The following is a 20,190-nucleotide window of genomic DNA, read 5'->3' as shown; positions in this document are numbered from 1 at the left end:
ATGATTCCACATTGAAGAATTAAATAAAGATTGACTAGCGTATAAGCTTAACGGGATACTCTCTCTCTAGTACCAACTGATTTTAAGATGGGACCTAATCGGGTTTCTGTGCAGTCAACTCTCATCTTGTGCGGGTCTTGTGTAGAAGCCCAAATTTATCACAATTTTTGTAATTGATCAATTTAAAATTATAAGTAATCACCTTGATACACTAAAAGTACATGGATAAACGTGATAGCGCGTCTTACCATGAGACTATCTCATTTAAGAATTTGCGTAAAACAATTACATTTTTTTTAAACAATTTTAATTTTTCAAGCTACTAATTGAGTGCCGATTTTGATTAGAGATTTGGTCAACTTGATACCTTTCTAGTTAAACGTTTTCTTTCCTTGTTAATCATGTGAACTTAATCTATTCAATGTGGATTAATAAATGCGCCCAGTTTTTAAATTGCAAACTAATTATTATTCTCTCAATATAATGCATGAACGTAAAATTTAAGTTTTTATAAATCTGTAATAAGCTCTAAAAAGCTAGAAATCACATACCCACAAAAATTGGGTCAAAGAAAAGCTTTAAAGAAGCTAATTAGTGGGAACAAAAATGGAGGATTATATGAAAATGTTCATGGAGGAGACAAATTGGTATAATGAGATAGTGTTACCAAAGAAGCTACATTCAATGCTTCCTCACTTTTTGAGGTCTTGGCTTAGAACAACTCTATGTGCATTTCTTCTTTATCCCTTAGCTGCCTTCTTCTGCGTCAACTTTTGGAAACGCTATGCTTCTTCATCTAAAGGTATATAGCTTAAGCTCACACCCCACAGTAGTTTTTTTGTTTATTCGTGCTCTCGGTTATTAACTTTAGCTTTTGGTTATGTTGGTTTCTTGACATGGTAAAACCAACATGACATAAGGATTACCAGTTTGAATCTTATTTATTCCTTATTTTAAGTAGATTTATTAGCATTATGTATGAGAAAGACATGTATTTCATCTACATTTTTATCTCAAATAGAGATCACTCATACTTTAACAAGAGAACACTCTAGGACTCAACAACCCTATTTTCCTTATGCATTAGCCTCCTTACATTGCATTTCAATCTGATTTAGAGCCCTTATATAGTCCCCAAGCAAATAGAATAACCTTATGACAAAGTAGACAACTTATCTCCAAACATAGATCAAATCAAAAAAGTCGTATTTGGCCCTGCACCAGGGTACTCGAACGAATAACACTTGCTCTCAAGCATTTAATTTTGGTGTTCCCCGTTCAAGGCACCTTTCTTGCATCCCATGCCTTGTTCAAGGCATTCTTTGTGCATCTTCTTACCTAGATTAAGACACCTTTGCTTATTCAAGGAACCCTTCAAACACTTCTATCTTCTCGTTCTTTGTATTGCTCCATCACCATGATATGGTGTGCCTTGGCTTGAGTCATTTGGTGATAAACGTCATCTTCAAGAAATAACTTTGTGAAAGATTAAAGATGGAAATACACCAATCTTTGTTTACCTTGGCTTTGCTCCCCTTCCCTCCATTGTGATAAAAGAGTTAAAATTAACTATAGATTATATTAGTAATAGGAAATAAGAAAGTAACTTTATCATGTTGTATCTTATTTAAATTTATGTGTAAACAAATTAAGAAATAGGTAGAATATATAGATATAGCCCAAATCAATTTTATTGAGTAACCCTCTCTTGAAAATTCATCTCCAAACTAGCTATCTAACTGCCATATATTATCATTTGCCTTTTAAGGTTAGAGCTTATTAAAAACTTGAGTAAACTTTCATTTTATCACTAGTTTATTACTCTCTCCTATTCAGCTTATATGTCCTATTTTCTTTTATGGTCAAGTCATCTTAATTGTCCCATTTCTATTTTTGGTATGGGTTTTTGACTTTTATGCCCTTAGTAACTTTATCCTATTTTCAATTATACCCTCCATTATCCATACTAATTTTCCTTCCTTACATTAAAAAACCCATAATACCACTCTCTTTCCTACCCTTATGGTCCCACTTTTGACTCGCCTTAAAATCCGTAAAAAGTCAAATGAAACTCCTAAGGTGAATAGGAGGGAGTATAACATTGACTTTCATATTATATACTATATCAAATTACCTCCCAGATGAGATTCTTTTAGGCTATATTTTAAATGCAACACAAGTCTCTCTCAGTCTCATACTTAAAACAAATATTTCCACAATATGGGAGGACCATATATGATTCATACTTGTACTTTTTTAATCTTCTCCGTAAACTAACTCCATTAAAAGTTTAAGATAATAGTTGAGACTCTAATATATATCATATATGTTACTCCCTCTTATTCACTATTACAGTTCAATTTGATTTTTTGATATTATTTTTTTGTATTATATTTTTATTCTATAAGATAAAACACAGTCAAATTGAATTTTATTTGATTTGTTTCGATATATATTATATTAACATTAATATTTTATAATTTTTTATTAAATAAAAATTGAGATGTTAATGATTAAATATGTACATTGACAAACGTATAAAAATCTGATGAGACAATAATACTAGTAAATAGGGGCTAGGGAGTAGGCCTGTCAAACAAATTTTAGGTTGAGTCGGGTACGAGTTCGGGTCATATATAAATAGGATGGAAAACTCTTGACTCAAACCCAACTCATTTAGTTAATTGGGTCGAAAATCACCACCTTGACCTGACTTGCAACTGATCAGGTCGACCTGATTTTGACCCACTTATACCATTGATAATTTTTTGTTTTCATTTTAAGGTTTTTAACATTGAATACATCTAATTTTAATTTTAATTTTAATGGTTTTTTGTTGTTTATTTTGTATGGACTATACAAAATAATAAAATATTAAATGAATTAAGTTTAGGTTGTACTTATTGATTTAACTTAGAATTGACACGTTTAATTAAATGGGTTATACAGGTTTGTTTCAAGTTTGAAATTTTTACCCGAACCTAACCGAATTAATAAACAGATTAGGTCGGGTCAACCATTTAATTAATTGTGTCAAAAATCTCAACCCAAACCCATTTAATTATTTCGAGTTAGTTTAAGGTCGGGTTAACAGGTCGGGTCAACTTTTACCGTGCCAAGTAGGGAGTATCACTTTCATAACAAATTTTTAATGACCTCCAAAGTTACTTTTTCCTATTCAAGTGTGTTTATTCAAAGAATGTCAAGGAAAAAAATTTATTAATATTTATTTTTGGATGTTGTTGTAGAGAAGATGCCTTCAAAAAGAGAAATGGTATGGCAAGCATTGGGAGCATACCAATCAATACCATTTAGCACACTGTTTTCAACAGGTTTCGAGTGGATGGCTGAGAATGGTTGGACTCAATGTTACCCTCGAATAAGTGATGTTGGTTGGCCTTCTTATGTAATTTACACAATCATTTATCTTTTTATTGTGGAGTTTGGGGTTTATTGGGCTCATCGATTAATGCATGATATTAAGCCTATTTACAAGTATATTCATGCACCTCATCATCGTTATAGTAAAGAAAACATCATTTCTCCATTTACAGGTATTTCACATATTCTGAACACCTGATTTGTTAAGATCTCATATTGAATAGTTAGAGAAAATCGACTCACTGACTACTTAACTTATAAACTGAATGGACAACTTTTATTTTTAATTGATTTTAGGATGAAAACTCGTTGGATTTATGTGTATATAGTCAACTAATTTCCTATTTGAGTCTTGTTTACAGGTCTAATTACAAATTTATCAATACTTACCCAAATGTATGAAATTCAATTAATAAGGTCATTCATCTTACAATTAAAAAGTTTCCGCGCTCTCCTTTATGGGTATGAGTTGTTGCCGTCCTTTTCTTCCGAGATCTTGTCCATAATTTTTCTATGAGCGAGATACACTAGGTAGGATGATGATGATATTCATCCTACAATTAAAAAGTAAATATATATATGGCGAACTAATAAAAGTAAACATACCTATGGTGAAATAAATGTATCAGTTTAATAATCATTTGTTAATTTACAAGTTACTACTATAATAATCTATTATTTTAAAATATATACATATCATATTGGATTTTCTGTTACGTTAAATTGTTGATAATTTTTAGTGAATGCCTAAATGTCGTAACAACAATAAATGGTGCTTATATATTGAGATTTGGGTTTTTCCAAAATAGTGACAATATATATTGAATTTTCATAAACCCTTTCCTAGTGTACCGTATTTTACTTCAAAAGTAACAACACCAAAAATCCTATGTCAAGAACATACAAAAATTAATAAAATATGTACTTTATTAGAAACTTGTATTACTAAATTGTTTATATGTATTATTAACTAAATCAAATAATAAATACAATAAATTGAATATCAGAACAAATCAAATGATTAATAAGAAACTTCTTCTATAGCTCTATATCTAATAATAATAAATAGTAAAGATTCTTAGCACCTTCAATATATTATTCGACTACACATGACCCTAAAAAATTAGGGACTCTAATACTAAATTACGTAGTATATGTTAAATGTATTAAGTTAAAAGCTGTTAGAAAAATATTATAATTTTTGAAAATACACAAAATTTTTAAAAAATTTGTCAATTTTTATTCCGCGTCTGATAATAATAATAATTTAACAGGTTGGTCGGGGCACCCATTGGATGGAGCATTACAAGAAACTCCTTATGGAATAATATTGATGTTTGTACCAGTACATTTCACAACATTTTTGGGACTTTTCCTGGTAGAAGCAGTATGGGGTGTTATAATACATGATAGAAGTGATCCTAAAGCTTGGCCTATCATGGGCTCTAATTATCATACCTTTCATCATACATCTGGTCGTTACAATTATGGTAATTATACCATTTTCATGGACTGGTTTTTTGGAACCCTTCGCCATCCTAAGCTTAATGCTAATCATGTAAAACCTAGTTAATTATGAAATTAAGTTTAATATTGTGATTGATCACGACAAATTCTTGTATGAAACGATTTTACTGTGAGACGCACTTTAAATATGGGTTAAATTGCCCAATATATTACATTTTGTTGTGAGCTCGTATCACTGAGAAGTGGTCTTTTATAAGACTAGCTCTTGGTCAATTGATGAGGATTGATAAATTAAAATCTCCTTTTTGTATGGACAAAGTTTTCTTATAATTTTAATACTTAATTTATAGATGAAATATATTGCCATATAACGGCCTATAAGACTTGTTTTGTTATGAGAAGTCATAGATGGTCACTCGATCATTACGCAATTAGCTATAAATAATTCCATTGCAACACGAATCATGTTCAATTATATTTGATGTGATTAGCGAAATTTTCGATAACGTTTATCTGACACTCAAAATTGTATCCCATGGAAAATCATAATATAAACTATATTGCAAACATAATCCTACTTTTGATACATAGATGAACGTGATTTCCGAGCAACAAAATTGTTAGAATTGTGATTTTACAAAAAAGTTAAATATTATTCTCACCAATTTAAGTGGTTTCATGTGATCCTCTTCTTTTATATATATATATATATATATATATATATATATATATATATATATATATATATATATATATATATATATATATATATATATATATATATAAATAAATAAATAATATGATAAGAATAAGAAAATGTTATGGTTTTAAAAATGGTATTATTGAGATGGGATTTTTTTGAAACTCCTAACTAATTTTGTTGACCTGATCATGACCCAATACATCACATTGTAGTGAATTGTAGGTGAAGTAAATGTTAGTTATCTAGCTAGCGAGCATGGGGGGGATGGGCACCTGTTTCTACCACCTTCCATTGATATTGTAAATGATTCACCACTCTAATTAAATAAGCATAATTGGTAGCATTATTATTATTATTATTGATGCCAATTAATAAAAACCTGCCATCCATGCACTGTTATCTCATCGGCATTACAACTCCAACCACGATTTTTTAATAAATTCTATGAGCTGACATACATTTTAGTTGGCCAACATGTTTAGAAAAATTAATACAAACAAGACAATTATTATTTTGTAGCAGTTTTTCTTTATTAAATAAAGATATTGCTGCTAGCTAGATTTTTAAAGATAATATTTCATGATTCATGAATACAATGATTCACGCACTGTTAGACAAACAAATCATTAACGATTTATATATATTGTCAAAGAATTAACCACAATTCTACTAAAAGTTGAAGTTGATAGATGAGATTCAAAAATATGTTATATTATATTCTAACATGCTTTTTTACATGAGAGCCCTTTGGGTTAGAACTGTTGATCCATTACAGACTCTACTTATGCCTAACACTATATATTCCACTTTAAATAAGGGATGGTTAATATTCGAACTGTGATCTCTTGTTAGCTGGTTCTGATACCATGTCAAAGACTTATTAAATGAAAATTTTGTGCATGGTTGTTAAAAAATGCAATTCAAAATGTCATTGACACACTAACAATTAAATCGTTACTGAAATCAAAATCAGTTAAAATCGCACATAGAATCATTAGAATCGTATAAAATCATAGAATGATAAATTTTTTCTTTTTAGTGATTAAATTAAGACTTTTGATGATAATATGGTTGTTTTATGAACAACATGCGTAGGAGTTGGCAATCTTAGCCTTTTGATAAAAATTCTTGCTACCTTAGAGCTATGTTTTAATCTAGCTTACAAGTTAAGACTTGGTTTCATTTGGTGTTAGTTACTTATCAATGACAGAATTGGTGTTCAAATTATTGAGTTTTTGCATTTAGTGTTATGTGATAAAACAAACATACTAGGGTTTAAAGTTTCAATCTTTATCCCTAGAATACACCCAAGACCAATGACAAGGGTGTTCAATGCAAGTAAACAACACTTCAATAACAAGTAATGAGAAACAATAAGAAAGAAAGCAAAATCAAAGACACAAGATTTACGAGGTTCACCCCAATGTGGGCTACGTCCTCAGTGGTGGTTAGCTTGCTTGATTATATGAAGAAACAATGGAGTTTTCAAGAACTCTTACAAAGAAGTATTACACTTGGAGAAGATAAAGAAGATGGGTTTGTGTTTAGCTAGGGTTTGAATCAACTTGAAGTGAGTGTATGAGACTCCTATTTATAGTAGTAGCCGTATACCAATGATTGAGTAAAGGCCCACATTAAAACATTCCCGTAAAACTTATCGTGCAAGAAAACAGAGTGCATTCTGGACCCTTGCTCGACGGTCGAGCGAAATGGCCTTGGTCGAGCGGTTTGTATTCCAGTCGAGCAGCAGATCAGAATGCTCACTAATCTGGTCGAGCCAACTGGCTCGATCGAGCATGCCACAGCGTGGGTCGAGCAGCTCATCAGAAAGTCTATAATGACTCCCACATCATCGTACACACACATATACACATCACCAACCTCATCATACACTATTGGTGCACTCAAAGTCACACCAAAACTCCAACATTATGAAATTGTTAGGACTTTAATAATTTTACAAGATAATATGACTTAGATAACCAATTATATAATGTAGCAATGTACTTGGTGTTGTGTAATTGATTGAGGATCATTGTTACTGTATTTAGTTAGTGTGATTTTTTGTTTCATTAAAATATTGAGTATATGATTAATGTAAATCTTATTACGTTTATCAATTCATACAAAAAATAAGATAAAAAATGCACAAAGAAAATGTATATATATGTTATTTTTGAATAATGATATATTATTGAAATATTAAATGAATTTTAAGTATTCTTATACAACAAAAATGAATATATAATATGCATAAGTAATTATATCTTTTTTAAAAAAAAAATTGTAGAATCATTTGATTCTACGATCCGATTCTTCAATCTGATTCTAAGAAAGATTTTCGATTTAAGTTAGAATTAAAATTTTTATAAACTTAGGTCTAAGGTAAATTTATGATTAAATTTTGGTTTATATTACTTTGAGAAAGGTTTCTTAATTGAATGCCCCTAAAAAGTTATATCATAATTATAGAACTTTTGTTTGCATATTGTTTAGTTGAAAGAAAATAAAGAGTTATTATAAATAAATGAAAATTTACTAGGATGATATTTTTACTATACACTAGATAGTGGTCGTGTGATGCACGGCTTTATCAAATTTTCTGACATACTTGTATAAATTAAGAAATTAAAACTTAATGAAATAAATTGTATATTGTAGTTATTTTTGTTTCACTCTAAACAGTTGTATTCATTATGTATATTATATCATATTTTGGATTGTGCGCAGTGTAATTATATTTATACTTTTTTTTTTATTTTGAATAAAAGAAAAAATGATTCGTATCTTGAGTACAATATGAAATTATGAATTTCTTTTAATAAAAAATAACATAATAATTTTTGCTTATAAAAATAACTATTACATTAGTTTATAGAAGTATTAAATATTATCACTATTAATAATACACTTTAAAATCAAATATAAATACATAGAAATATGTTAAATTATTTTATTAGTTTAAACGACAAAGACAATTTTTTTCTCATAAAAAATATAAGTGACTTATATAAAGATAGTTACAACCTAAATTATATTAGAATTAAGCATTGCATTTAAATAACCAAGAGTATAAATAACAAAAACAAATCCTAATATAAGTATATTATATATAGCTTTCTAATATTCATTCAATAAATATAATTGAAATATCCAATACACTAAATAATATTCATTTAATAAATGAAATTGAAAATATTTTATGAATAATTGAAATAAATGAAATATAATATTTAGTTTTCTAATACATTAATTGCGATTTGACTTAAAAAGTAAAAAAAAAAACAATTAATCAGAATAATAATTTACTCAAAATAAGAAAGTAGTAAGTCAAAGATGATAATAATAACAATGACATCATCATTAAATTTTAGAGGGAAAATTTTTTATGAGAAATTGACACATAAGCAATTTAAAAGATAATGATGTGAGCCGTGTTTTATTTTAGTAAGAGTTAATAGAACATTATAGATATTGCAATAGAATAAAAAATCAAAAAGCACTCAACTTAAATAATAGTGTGGACTTGAAATAATAAATCTTTATGGAATCAACAATACATTGGATGTGATTAATATATAATGATATCATCAGTGGTTTTTTAAAAAATTTATATGAGGAAGTAATATATATGCAATTTTAAAAGGGAATGATGTCAATGGTATTTTATTTTAGTGATGTTTTGTTTTAGAAATAGTTAATTATTATTGTTATTATACGGATATAGATAATATGTCAATACTATAATGCTAAGTATTATCATCCCCTTAAATAAAATTCAAACAGTCAAAAATATGTAAACTTACCTTATAAAAATTAAATCATTTAATATAGACTAGCTGTTGCATTGACATTTGTATAGAAATAAAATGAAAACACACAAATAATCTAATAAGTACATTAATTAGTTTTCTATAATGCATTATTATCTAAAACCAAATAATTATAAATATGGAATCAAAAGTCAAATTTTCAAAATCTAAAAATTAATAATAACAAAATCAAATAAAATTTCAAATCTAAGTGGGGCCATTTGTAGTGAGAAGATATATAGGTGACTTGTACCCAAACCCTTAAGAATTTAAGCCAAAAAAAAAAAAATGGAGGAGTATATGAAGTTGTTTTTAGAGGAGACAAGTTGGTATAATGAAATAGTGTTATCAAAGAAGATATCATCTTTGTTGCCTCACTTTATAAGCTCTTGGCTTCGAACCACTCTTTTTGCTTTTATATTATATCCACTCACTGCCTTCTTTTGCCTCAACTTTTGGAAACGCTATGCTTCGTCTTCCAAAGGTGCTTTCTTCAAATTATATTATCATAATTTATTGCTAAATTGGGTTATTTAAAAATATGTTTTGGTTTTCTTTAAATTTTTAATTAAATTCATTTTCGTTACTGACTACTACTATCACTTATGGGTTATCTACTCTGTATATCTTGAGTCGTTAAGGCAAATTTAAACCTAATAGGTTCTTTATGTTCTAAATTTTTATTTTAAAATTTTCAATAAACTATCAACTCCATCAAAATGCCATCTCTCTATTTCAATTTTTTTACGGTCCGTTTGGTTAGTAGTACTAAATGGTGGTAATGAGAATGATTAATAGTGTAAAATTTCATCAAAAGTTCCATGTCATTCCCATGGTGATATAACTTTTATCACAAAAAAGTTTTTTTTGTTATAAATTTCCATTTCCATTATTAATATTTATTTTTGGATGTTGTTGTAGAGAAGATGCCTTCAAAAAGAGAAATGGTATGGCAAGCATTGGGAGCATACCAATCAATACCATTTAGCACATTGTTTTCAACAGGTTTCGAGTGGATGGCTGAGAATGGTTGGACTCAATGTTACCCTCGAATAAGTGATGTTGGTTGGCCTTCTTATGTAATTTACACAATCATTTATCTTTTTATTGTGGAATTTGGGGTTTATTGGGCTCATCGATTAATGCATGATATCAAGCCTATTTACAAGTATATTCATGCATCTCATCATCGTTATAGTAAAGAGAACATCATTTCTCCATTTACAGGTATGTTCTACCACTTTTACCGGTAAATTTCAAGTGATAATCCTGAATTATTGGCTTTTTAAAGTGGAAGACAAATATGTTTTTTAATACACTTGGTGACCTTAAACTTCCAACTTTTCTACATAGTAGACAAAAAAAAAGTGTTTTTGTTAACTTTACATTATTTTTCTCAAACATAATAACTTTTTATTCAAAAAAAACTTCACGATCACCCTAATTGACAACATATTTCGTAAGCCAGTCAAAATAAGTACTTAATTTAACCAAAAATTTAATATTTTGACTATCGTGACATGGAAAAGTTGGAAGCTCAGGATCACCATTAACCACGTGAATTTGTTGTCTACCATGTGGAAAAGGAAAAAATTCAGGATCACCTATTTATGTATCAGTATATAGATTTATTAGTTTTTTTTTTCTTTAACTATAAGGTTATATATACTAAAATTAATCTAGACCAATTATGTCATTTAACTCCCAAAATGATTGAAAATGATGGAAATTACGTACATGAATTCCGAAGAAAGATGGATATAAATAATTTATGAGGATCATAATTAGGAGTATAACATATTTCTAGCAAAGTTGTTGTAAGATAGGGAAAAGAGATAGTTAAATTGTTGTGAATGGGTATTGATATTTGGTGAAGAATTATCACAAAATGTAGGAATATATTATGCATATGTTTAGAGATTATTATAGAATATTATAATTTGTAATTATTCTATAGAAAATTTTGTTTTCTTTTTTAGTCCTCGTAATCTTCGTATAAATACAAGCTATTATTGCTCTGGTTAAATTATAATACAAACCAAGTATTTAAACCCAAATCAATCTTTATTTCCGCATTATGATTTTCTTCATGGTATTAGAGCCAATGGTATTTTCCGGTGACCAATAACCGGCCCACCATATCAGGTTTATCATCTACCGAAGAAAAAAAAGCACTTACCTATAATGGAAATTGGAATCCGGCAGACATCACCGATCCCTTTGTCGCAACCGAAGTGGTTAAACACCAACAAAGAGGTCTATACCACAGGATTCTTATTACCCAAAATTAAAAACCAAATCCCTAAACCAAGATCTAGAATATCGAAAGACCAAATTGAAACATCTATTTCCATCTCTTAATAATTGTAATGCACCCCTGGATTGTGAGGCATGTGTCTAAGCAAAGACCCAGCTCAATTTTTGCCAGTAGCAGTTGCCACTGCTACTTACCTGACTAATCACCTTCCCACAAATGCTCTCCACTTTAAAACTCCCTTGGAAACACTTCAAACCCATACTACTATTCTATCTTCTCATTCCTTACGTCCTTGAGTATTTGGTTATGTTGTATATGTTCACCTTTCCAAACAAGCTCGGAACAAACGTGAACCTCGTGCTGTTAAGTGTGTTTTCATTAGGTATAGGGTGAATCAAAAAGGCTATTGATGTTTTGATCCAATCCACAACAAACTCTATACCACCATGGACTGTGACTTATTTGAGAGTTCATACTACTATCCCCAGCTTAGTCCTCAGGGGAAGACTGTGAGTGGTGATGACTTAAGCTGGCTAATATATCCTACTATTATCAATCTAGATCCTATAATTGATCATGACCCTACAGAGCAAGTAGGTAATCCCACAGTTGTTGCCACTGAAAATATAGTACATCCTCCTCCTCAGACTACTCATGTATTGTCTGAAGCATCTGGGGAGCAATCCGAACAAGAGGTAATTCATGAGCCTTTGATTGATATTTCTAATGATGTTCTTAGTGTTATATCACCTAGAAAATATGAGTTACCCCCAAGGAGTATGAGGGGTATTCCACCATGGAGATATGACCCTGAGTTTGAAGCACAACTGTCTCGATACCCCATCAATCAGGGTAATGTTGATAATCTATCCCAATCTGTTGTTTCTTTTAATGTCGCCCTGTATTCGAGTTTTATACCCCGAAACACTATAGAAGCTCTTCAGAATCCGAAATGGAAGATGGCTATGGAAGATGAGATAGCAACCCTCAAAAGGAACAACACATGGGAGAAATGTAATTTACCCAAAGGGAAGAAAACAATAGGCTGTAAATGGGTGTTTTCGATCAAATATCATGCCAATGGGACCATCAAGAGATACAAAACCTGACTTCTAGCTAAAGGGTATACTCAGACATACGGGGTAGACTACTCAGAAACATTTTCCCCGGTTGCCAAGATTGATACAATCAGAGTCATGTTCTCAGTCGTTGCAAATAAAGATTGACCGTTGTACCAGTTCGATGTAAAAAATGCTTTCCTCCATGGTGAAATTAAAGAAGAAGTCTATATGAAAGCCCCACCGGGCTTCTCAGATAAGTATGGATCAGGAGAAGAGTGTAGACTCAAGAAAGCATTATATGGCTTGAAACAATCTCCGCGAGCATGGTTTGGTTGGTTTACTGCAAACAATGAAGAAATTTGGGAACGAGCAAAGTAACTCTGATCACACTTTGTTCTTGAAGAAAGAGAAAGGAAGGATTACTTGTTTGATAAACTATGTTGACGATATGGTCATCACTGGGAACAATGAAGAAGAGACTAGTGATCTGAAGAAGAAGTTGTTCATGGAGTTCGAAATGAAAGACCTAGAAAACCTAAAATATTTCCTTGGGATTGAAGTTTTAAGGTCAAAACGAGGAATCTTCATCAATCAGAAGAAGTACATGCTTAATCTCCTAGCAGATGCTGGGATGCTTGATTGTAAGCAACTGAAACGCCAATTGTAGCCATCCATAGGCTTCAGACAGTACAAGATGAAGAATTAGCCGATAAAGAACAATATCAGAAGTTAGAGGGAAAACTCATCTACCTATCCCATACTAGACCTGATATTTCATATGCCGTTGGGGTAGTTAGTAAATTCATGTATCTTCCTCAAGTATCACATATGGAAGCAGTAATGAGGATACTTAGATATTTGATGGGCACTAGTAGCAGAGGGGTCCTCTTTAGAAAAAATGATCATCTTGATCTCATGCCTTAAACAGATGCAGACTGGGCTGGAGATCAGGATAGTAGGAAGTCTACCTCAGGTACTTTACCCTGGTAGGAGGGAACCTAGTCACCTGGAGAAGTAAGAAACAGAAGGTAGTAGCTCTTTCAAGTGCCGACGTAGAGTTTAGGGGAATAGCCAAAGGAATAACAGAGATTTTATGGCTCAAGAAACTCTTGTGCGAATTAAAATTCCCACCAAAGGAAGCTTGTAAATTATTTTTGTGATAATGAAGCAGCCATCAACATCTAAGTTAACCCAGTTCAACATGATCGACCAAAGCATGTGGAGATAGACAAACATTTTATAAAGGAGAAACTTGAGAAGCAAGTCATCAGTCTTCCATTTGTACGATCCAAAGATCAATTAGCTGAAATTCTCACAAAGGCAGTTACAGGTGAAGCTTTTGAAGCTGCTTTGTGCAAGTTAGGTATTGGTGATCCGACGACCTAACTTGAGGGGGAGTGTAGGAATATATTATGCATACATTTAGAGAATATTATAGAATATTATGATTTGTAATTATTTCATAGAAAATTTTATTTCCTTATTTAGTCCTCTTAATCCTTGTATAAAAACGGGCTATTATTGATCTAGTTAATTTATAATACAAACCAAGTATTCAAAACCAATAAATCTTTATTTCTGCATTATGATTTTCTTCACAAACAAGTGCAAAGAAACCAACCAAAAACAGAGCAAGAACAACAATGAACAAAGACACAATCTTTATGAGGTATATAAGGATACCTCCCCTCAAACAAAGATTACTTTCACTAATATACTCAATAATACATATATCAATGACAAGCTACACAAGCTTTAAGAACAACTTCTCAAAGCAAAGACCTCATCTTTAATGGTGGTCTCACACATACTCACTAATACAATGAAGAATTCTCTTGGTGATAAACCCTAGTTGCTTCTATGTGTATTAGCCTCATTCTCTATTTTTTCTCCAAATGATGTTCTAAGTCTCTCTTATATAGCCTAGTATACATATTAGAAACCCTAGAAGAAATTGGGCTTAAACCCCAAACAAAACGGCACTTAAAACGGAAGCCGTGTTTCCTCCTCTGTTATAGCATGCTTGGACGAGCTATAGTCATGCTCAAACGAGCAACCTCTTTCGAATGTTGGGTGCCTCGAGCTAGCATTTGGCCTCTTAAGTCTTGCCTCAAACAGGGCATAAATCAAGGCTATCCTCAAGCACTCTCTTGCCTTCATTAAAGCACATCAAACCATCCATTTTGATCACTTCATCAAGTGATCCAAAACGTATAACTTTATACTTCAATTCACACTCATCATCATTCTCAATCATGCAAGCCATTGAGTATGCTACGAGGTGATCGAACTCACCTCCGTCATTGTGAGATTTGGTGCTTGGCACAACAATTAATGCACTTAGCATGTAAGTTAGAAAATTCCTCCGGTAAAGATAAATAGAAGTAGTTTATAAACCCCATTTGATATGACTTGACTTAAAGCTAAACAAACCTAGAAATAGCTAGATTGAAATTTATAACCATACCTGAAATCCAATCCTTAAAGTTCGCCACCCTTTTTATTTTGTCGCCACCTCTTTTTTATTGAAATTACTAAAATGCCCTTAAATTTATTTTTAATTATAAAATCAACCAATATTATTACTAAAGTAAATTTTTTAATAATAATTAAAATAAAATAAAAAATATTAATTTTTAAAAAGAAAACAACTTTTTTAAATTGGAAAGTAAATCTAATCAGACGTTTTGTGTCGAAATTTGATACATGATCACTCTTTTGGCCAAAACTTTTGATAGGAAAATCACATTACTGCAATGTTTACGGCATTAGAACACAGACTTCAAGATCTTTCCAATGATATTTTTATAGCCAATTCCGATAACCGAGCGAGAAATAATGATCGTTTAAAATTTGCTTGTGCTAAAATTTGATATATGTTCAATCTTTTGGGCATAACTTCTTATAGAAAAATCATATTAATGAAAAGTTTGCAATATTAGAATTTAGACTTCAAGAGCTTTTCAACGACATATTATATGCTCAATTCTGACGATTAAGTGAGAAATAACGATCGTTTAAAGTTTGCAATAATGTCTAACATCCAGTCGCGCGCGACCGTACTGCGGTATGGTCGTGTAAAACGTGCGACTGGACTGCAGTGGAGTCGTGTGTTTTTCGTGACCATACCGCAGTCCGGTCGCGCGCGACTAGATGTTAAAAATCCCTGCAAACTTTAAATGGTTGTCATTTTTTTTCTCGATTGTCGGAATCGGGCATATAATATGTCGTTGGAAAGCTCTCGAAGTCTAGTTTCTAATGATATAAACCTTGCATTAATAAGATTTTTTATAAAAAGTTATGCCCAAAAGATTGAACATGTATCAAATTTCAGCACAAATAAAGTTTAAACGATCGTCATTTCTCGTTCGGTTATCGGAATTAGGCATATAATATATCATTGGAAAGATCTTGAAGCATAGGTTCTAATGCCACAAACATTGCAATTATTTCATTTTCCTATTAAAAGTTATAGCAAAAAAGTGAACATGTATCAAATTTCAACACATGTTTTTTTAAATTAACGATCGTTATCGATGCTTACCGAATCATTTTGGTGATTATTTTCATTTTCCACAGTAATTCGAGTTTTTGTTTAAGCTTGTTTTAGTTCTGAGTATTCGAAGAGAGTTTTTAGAGAGATGTTAGAGATTGAAGGTTTGAAAAGAATCCAGGGTTAATATTAGAAGTTCAATACATAAGGGGTGACGACAAAATGAAAAGGATTGCGATGTATAGTAACATTAAGGGACCGCTTTGACACTTTTATGTATCAGTAATATTGATGATTAAGCGACTAGTTATAATAGGGTTGATGGTATGTTTAATTGTGTTCTAATTCTACCACTTGAAATTATATTTCATTTAGGATTGTAAGATTCTAGTAACATTGCAATATTATTTACAATTTGAATCCCTTGCGTGTATTTCGATCGTAGATTAAAATCAAGATAGCAACAACAATGGTAATAATTACTAATTTTAGGAAAAAAATTGATAGGAAAACCACAATAAAAATTTTCACAACGTTACTTATTTACATAGTCTTTTCATAATTTAATTAGTTGTTCTATAAAATGAGCCAACAAGTATTATATTTTAACGTGTCAATTAATAGTTTGACCTAAATTAACCTTTAATTTGACTGAAAGTTAGTAGATTATAATTTATAGAGTAAATATTAACCCATATATTATAGCTAGAGGGCCACAAGCAAAAAGAAAATGAAGGAGCATATATAAAAAATATTCCTCTATTAGCCTTTATGTCTCATTTCACTAAAAAAAAATCTTTTTAGTGAGATATATTTAAGAATATCTAATTTACTTTAAATTTCTAATGGTATATATAGTAGATTTAATGACATTTATTAGACCTTTAAGCAACTTAAAAAAAAGCATACTAAAGCTTTTGGCTACATCGGATCTAGTAACATTTCTTATAAATGCCACTATTGATTACAATTACATATGTCACTAAATGCCAAATAAAGTGTCACTAAATCACGTTGTGAAACTTAAAATAAAAACCAACAATTATTACGCTAAAAATATAAATCAGTGACATTGTTGTTAATGCCGGTAAATTCTATGTCGAAAAAAATTAATTTTGTTTTAGTGTTTACTTTTTACTATCTAGTGCATATTTCACCCTATAATACTCTAATTTTGCATCCTTAAAAATTATAAAATTTTTTAATAAATTTAAATTTAGGCAAATTAAACAAGATTCTACTTGGCACTGATATAAATTAATTATACGTTAAGAATAAAGCTCAATATTAATCACTGAATAGTGTAAAAAGAAAAGCATATGGGACAATTTAGTATCAAATAAAATACTTTTTGATTGTCTAAAAAAAAAAGTTTTAGAAACTTAATTAATTCACCAAATTTATAAATTATGATGTAATAAAAAGTGTATGTATATGTGTTTGTTGCATAAAAAATAGGTTGGTCAGGGCACCCATTGGATGGAGCATTACAAGAATTTCCATATGGTGTGATACTAATATTGGTTCCAGTACATTTCACAACATTTTTGGGACTTTTCCTGGTAGAAGCTGTTTGGGGTGTTGTTGTACATGATAGAAGTGACACTCAACTTTGGCCTATCATGGATTCTAAATTTCATACCTTTCATCATACTGCTGGTCGTTACAATTATGGTAATTATACCATTTTCATGGACTGGTTTTTTGGTACCCTTCGCTATCCTAAGACTTCCAAATTTATTAAACATTAATAATTATTATGTAATTCTATTCATCTTTAAGATTTACTGTTCTCGTTCTAAAATACTTGTAATTGATTGTGACACATTGTGTAGAGAGTAAATTTATTTCAAAATTCTAGACTGAGAACCATTTAAGCACTTGCAATCCCTCAAGATCTGCTTTTGAAGGACAAATTTTGCTCGTTAACATGTTATAATACTAGTGTTGATCATTGACCAAGACGGTAAACCTTGGTAAATTGTTAAAAATGGTCCTATGATATCTGGTTTGCGACAGCAGAAATAAGATCGTTGAATAATAATGAAACAACAAAAAAATTCAACCAAACAACAAGAACGAAGACAAGAGATTTAACGTGGTTCACTATCAATGTGATAGCTACATCCACCGGCATCGAGATCGAATAATTTCACTATGATCGCAAAGAATTACAAGATGAATCAAGATATCACTCACAAATTACAATGACTCTCTTGTGATCTCTCTCAATTTATGATAAAAAGCCTTAACCCTAAAATGGGGTTTTATAAATGAATCCCCAATAAAAGAAGTTAATTGCTTAATTAAAACAAAATAACCGGCCAAAAACAAGTGAAGAGAATTGCTCCCGTGAAGAAATACCCGCAGCCAAGTCGGCTGCCTAGTAATCTTCAATGGCGCCGAGTCGGCTTATTCTTCTGGACAAAAACACGAATTTGGCAGCATCTATCGTCAAGTCGGTGGTCCTTCACATGCCATCGACGCCGACTCGGCTTTGTCCACTAGAAAATTCCTCAGTCCCTATGAACCACGACGACTCGTCTTCAATCTTGGCCCAGAAAAAAGCCAACTAGGCTTTTGCTACTAGAAATCAACATTTCCCCAAAACCTTTGATTCATCAATCTCCATGCGTAAGAAAAGTTACTTGTATAAGCACATGGATCACTCTCAAACGAGAAAAATACAAAGTTTTAATATGGTAGATTTTGAACGAGTTTGCTCATTTGAGTGCTCCTATATGTTAGATTGTCCTCTTGTTCGTTCGAGCAAGAGTTGTGGTAGAATTTGGACCAACTGTAAATGATTCATATTAGTATGATATTGTCCACTTTGGATCAAACTTTTACGGATTGGATTTATTTTTGGGCATCTTTTCTAAATGCCTTATAATAATTTGAAGTTGAATCACTTATATATTTGTCTAACAAGACTTACACAAGAGAAAAGGTTATTACACACAAAGCTGATTAGCTTCCATCTTAAACCCAATTGGAATAGGGAGAGTAGCCCACTAAGTTTATATATTAGTCAGCTTCTATCTATTTTTTTGATATAGAATCACATACGAATATATATCCAACAGAACTTAATGCGGGAGAATTTTTTAAAAAGATATAGCAGATTAATTGAAAAGAACAAGGGAGTTAATTGGAGTCACTAATAACCTAATTAGATTATTAGGCTATATATCTCACACTCATTTAAGACATGCTGATTAGAAGAACACGTTTTCATGCATCACAACAAGTAGTAGCGTAGGAGTACACTAATTTCAAGCATATTAATCGAATACAATTGAACAGTTGTACTTGTTGACTTTAATGAGTGCGAACTATGGTGTTTAATATTAATACTAACATGTGAACTAAGGAATTCAAGGGCAACATGACACATGTATTGTACTACTCAATAAAAATTGACCATAAATTGACCTACGAATATTTAATACTCCTAATTTATAATTTTCTCTATGAGACCATAAAAAATACAGATAATTCATCTTAGAATATTGAATGCCGAATTACTAAGCCATATTTGTGAGTACATCTTTTAACCTAGTGTATATGTATTTCGCTCATATAAAATTTAAAAATAAAAGACAATAAATCATACTTATAAAGAAAAAAAATGACAAATAATTAATCTTGGAATATTGAATGCCGAACTACTATTCATAATAGAGTGGTATCAAAGCCATACTTATAAGCAGTAACATCATCATACCATAGTATATTTCGATCATAGAAAGAGTGGGAATGGATTGAAGACGGAAAATCATACTTATATAGGAGGATGGAGCCAAAGAGTCTCTCGACTTAAAAAAGACTCCAAAGAAAAGCAAAGCAAGATAGAAAACGCAACATGAAATGCAAGATAACAATTAAAGCTAATAACATGACCAAAGAAATATAAAGATGATCATAATATACAAGGCATAAGTGACATATATGTGTAGGAGTAGGAACCTGGTCAAGGTCTTGAACACAAATATGATGTATGTCTCTAATTAGAT

At 30.9% G+C, this 20,190-nt stretch overlaps 2 protein-coding genes across 2 annotated transcripts; both read left to right on the top strand.

The window, feature by feature from the left end:
- The first annotated feature begins 472 nt into the window (after nucleotides 1–472).
- Nucleotides 473–5,207, top strand: LOC130825795 (delta(7)-sterol-C5(6)-desaturase-like). Its single transcript, XM_057691203.1, has 3 exons — nucleotides 473–802; nucleotides 3,249–3,554; nucleotides 4,656–5,207. The coding sequence occupies exons 1-3, from the start codon at nucleotides 607–609 to the stop codon at nucleotides 4,952–4,954; spliced, it is 801 nt and encodes a 266-aa protein (XP_057547186.1). The 5' UTR covers nucleotides 473–606; the 3' UTR covers nucleotides 4,955–5,207.
- A 4,357-nt stretch (nucleotides 5,208–9,564) lies between these two features.
- LOC130825948 (delta(7)-sterol-C5(6)-desaturase-like) lies at nucleotides 9,565–19,644 on the top strand. Its single transcript, XM_057691399.1, has 3 exons — nucleotides 9,565–9,847; nucleotides 10,285–10,590; nucleotides 17,633–19,644. Exons 1-3 carry the CDS (start codon nucleotides 9,652–9,654, stop codon nucleotides 17,923–17,925), a joined length of 795 nt encoding a protein of 264 aa, XP_057547382.1. The 5' UTR covers nucleotides 9,565–9,651; the 3' UTR covers nucleotides 17,926–19,644.
- The last annotated feature ends 546 nt before the right edge of the window (nucleotides 19,645–20,190 follow it).

This window comes from Amaranthus tricolor, chromosome 10 (assembly GCF_026212465.1).
Source record: "Amaranthus tricolor cultivar Red isolate AtriRed21 chromosome 10, ASM2621246v1, whole genome shotgun sequence".
In the NCBI taxonomy this organism is placed as follows: domain Eukaryota; kingdom Viridiplantae; phylum Streptophyta; class Magnoliopsida; order Caryophyllales; family Amaranthaceae; genus Amaranthus; species Amaranthus tricolor.
The sequence above is the reverse complement of the archived record's forward strand: the minus strand, read 5'-3'. Positions and strand labels throughout refer to the sequence as shown.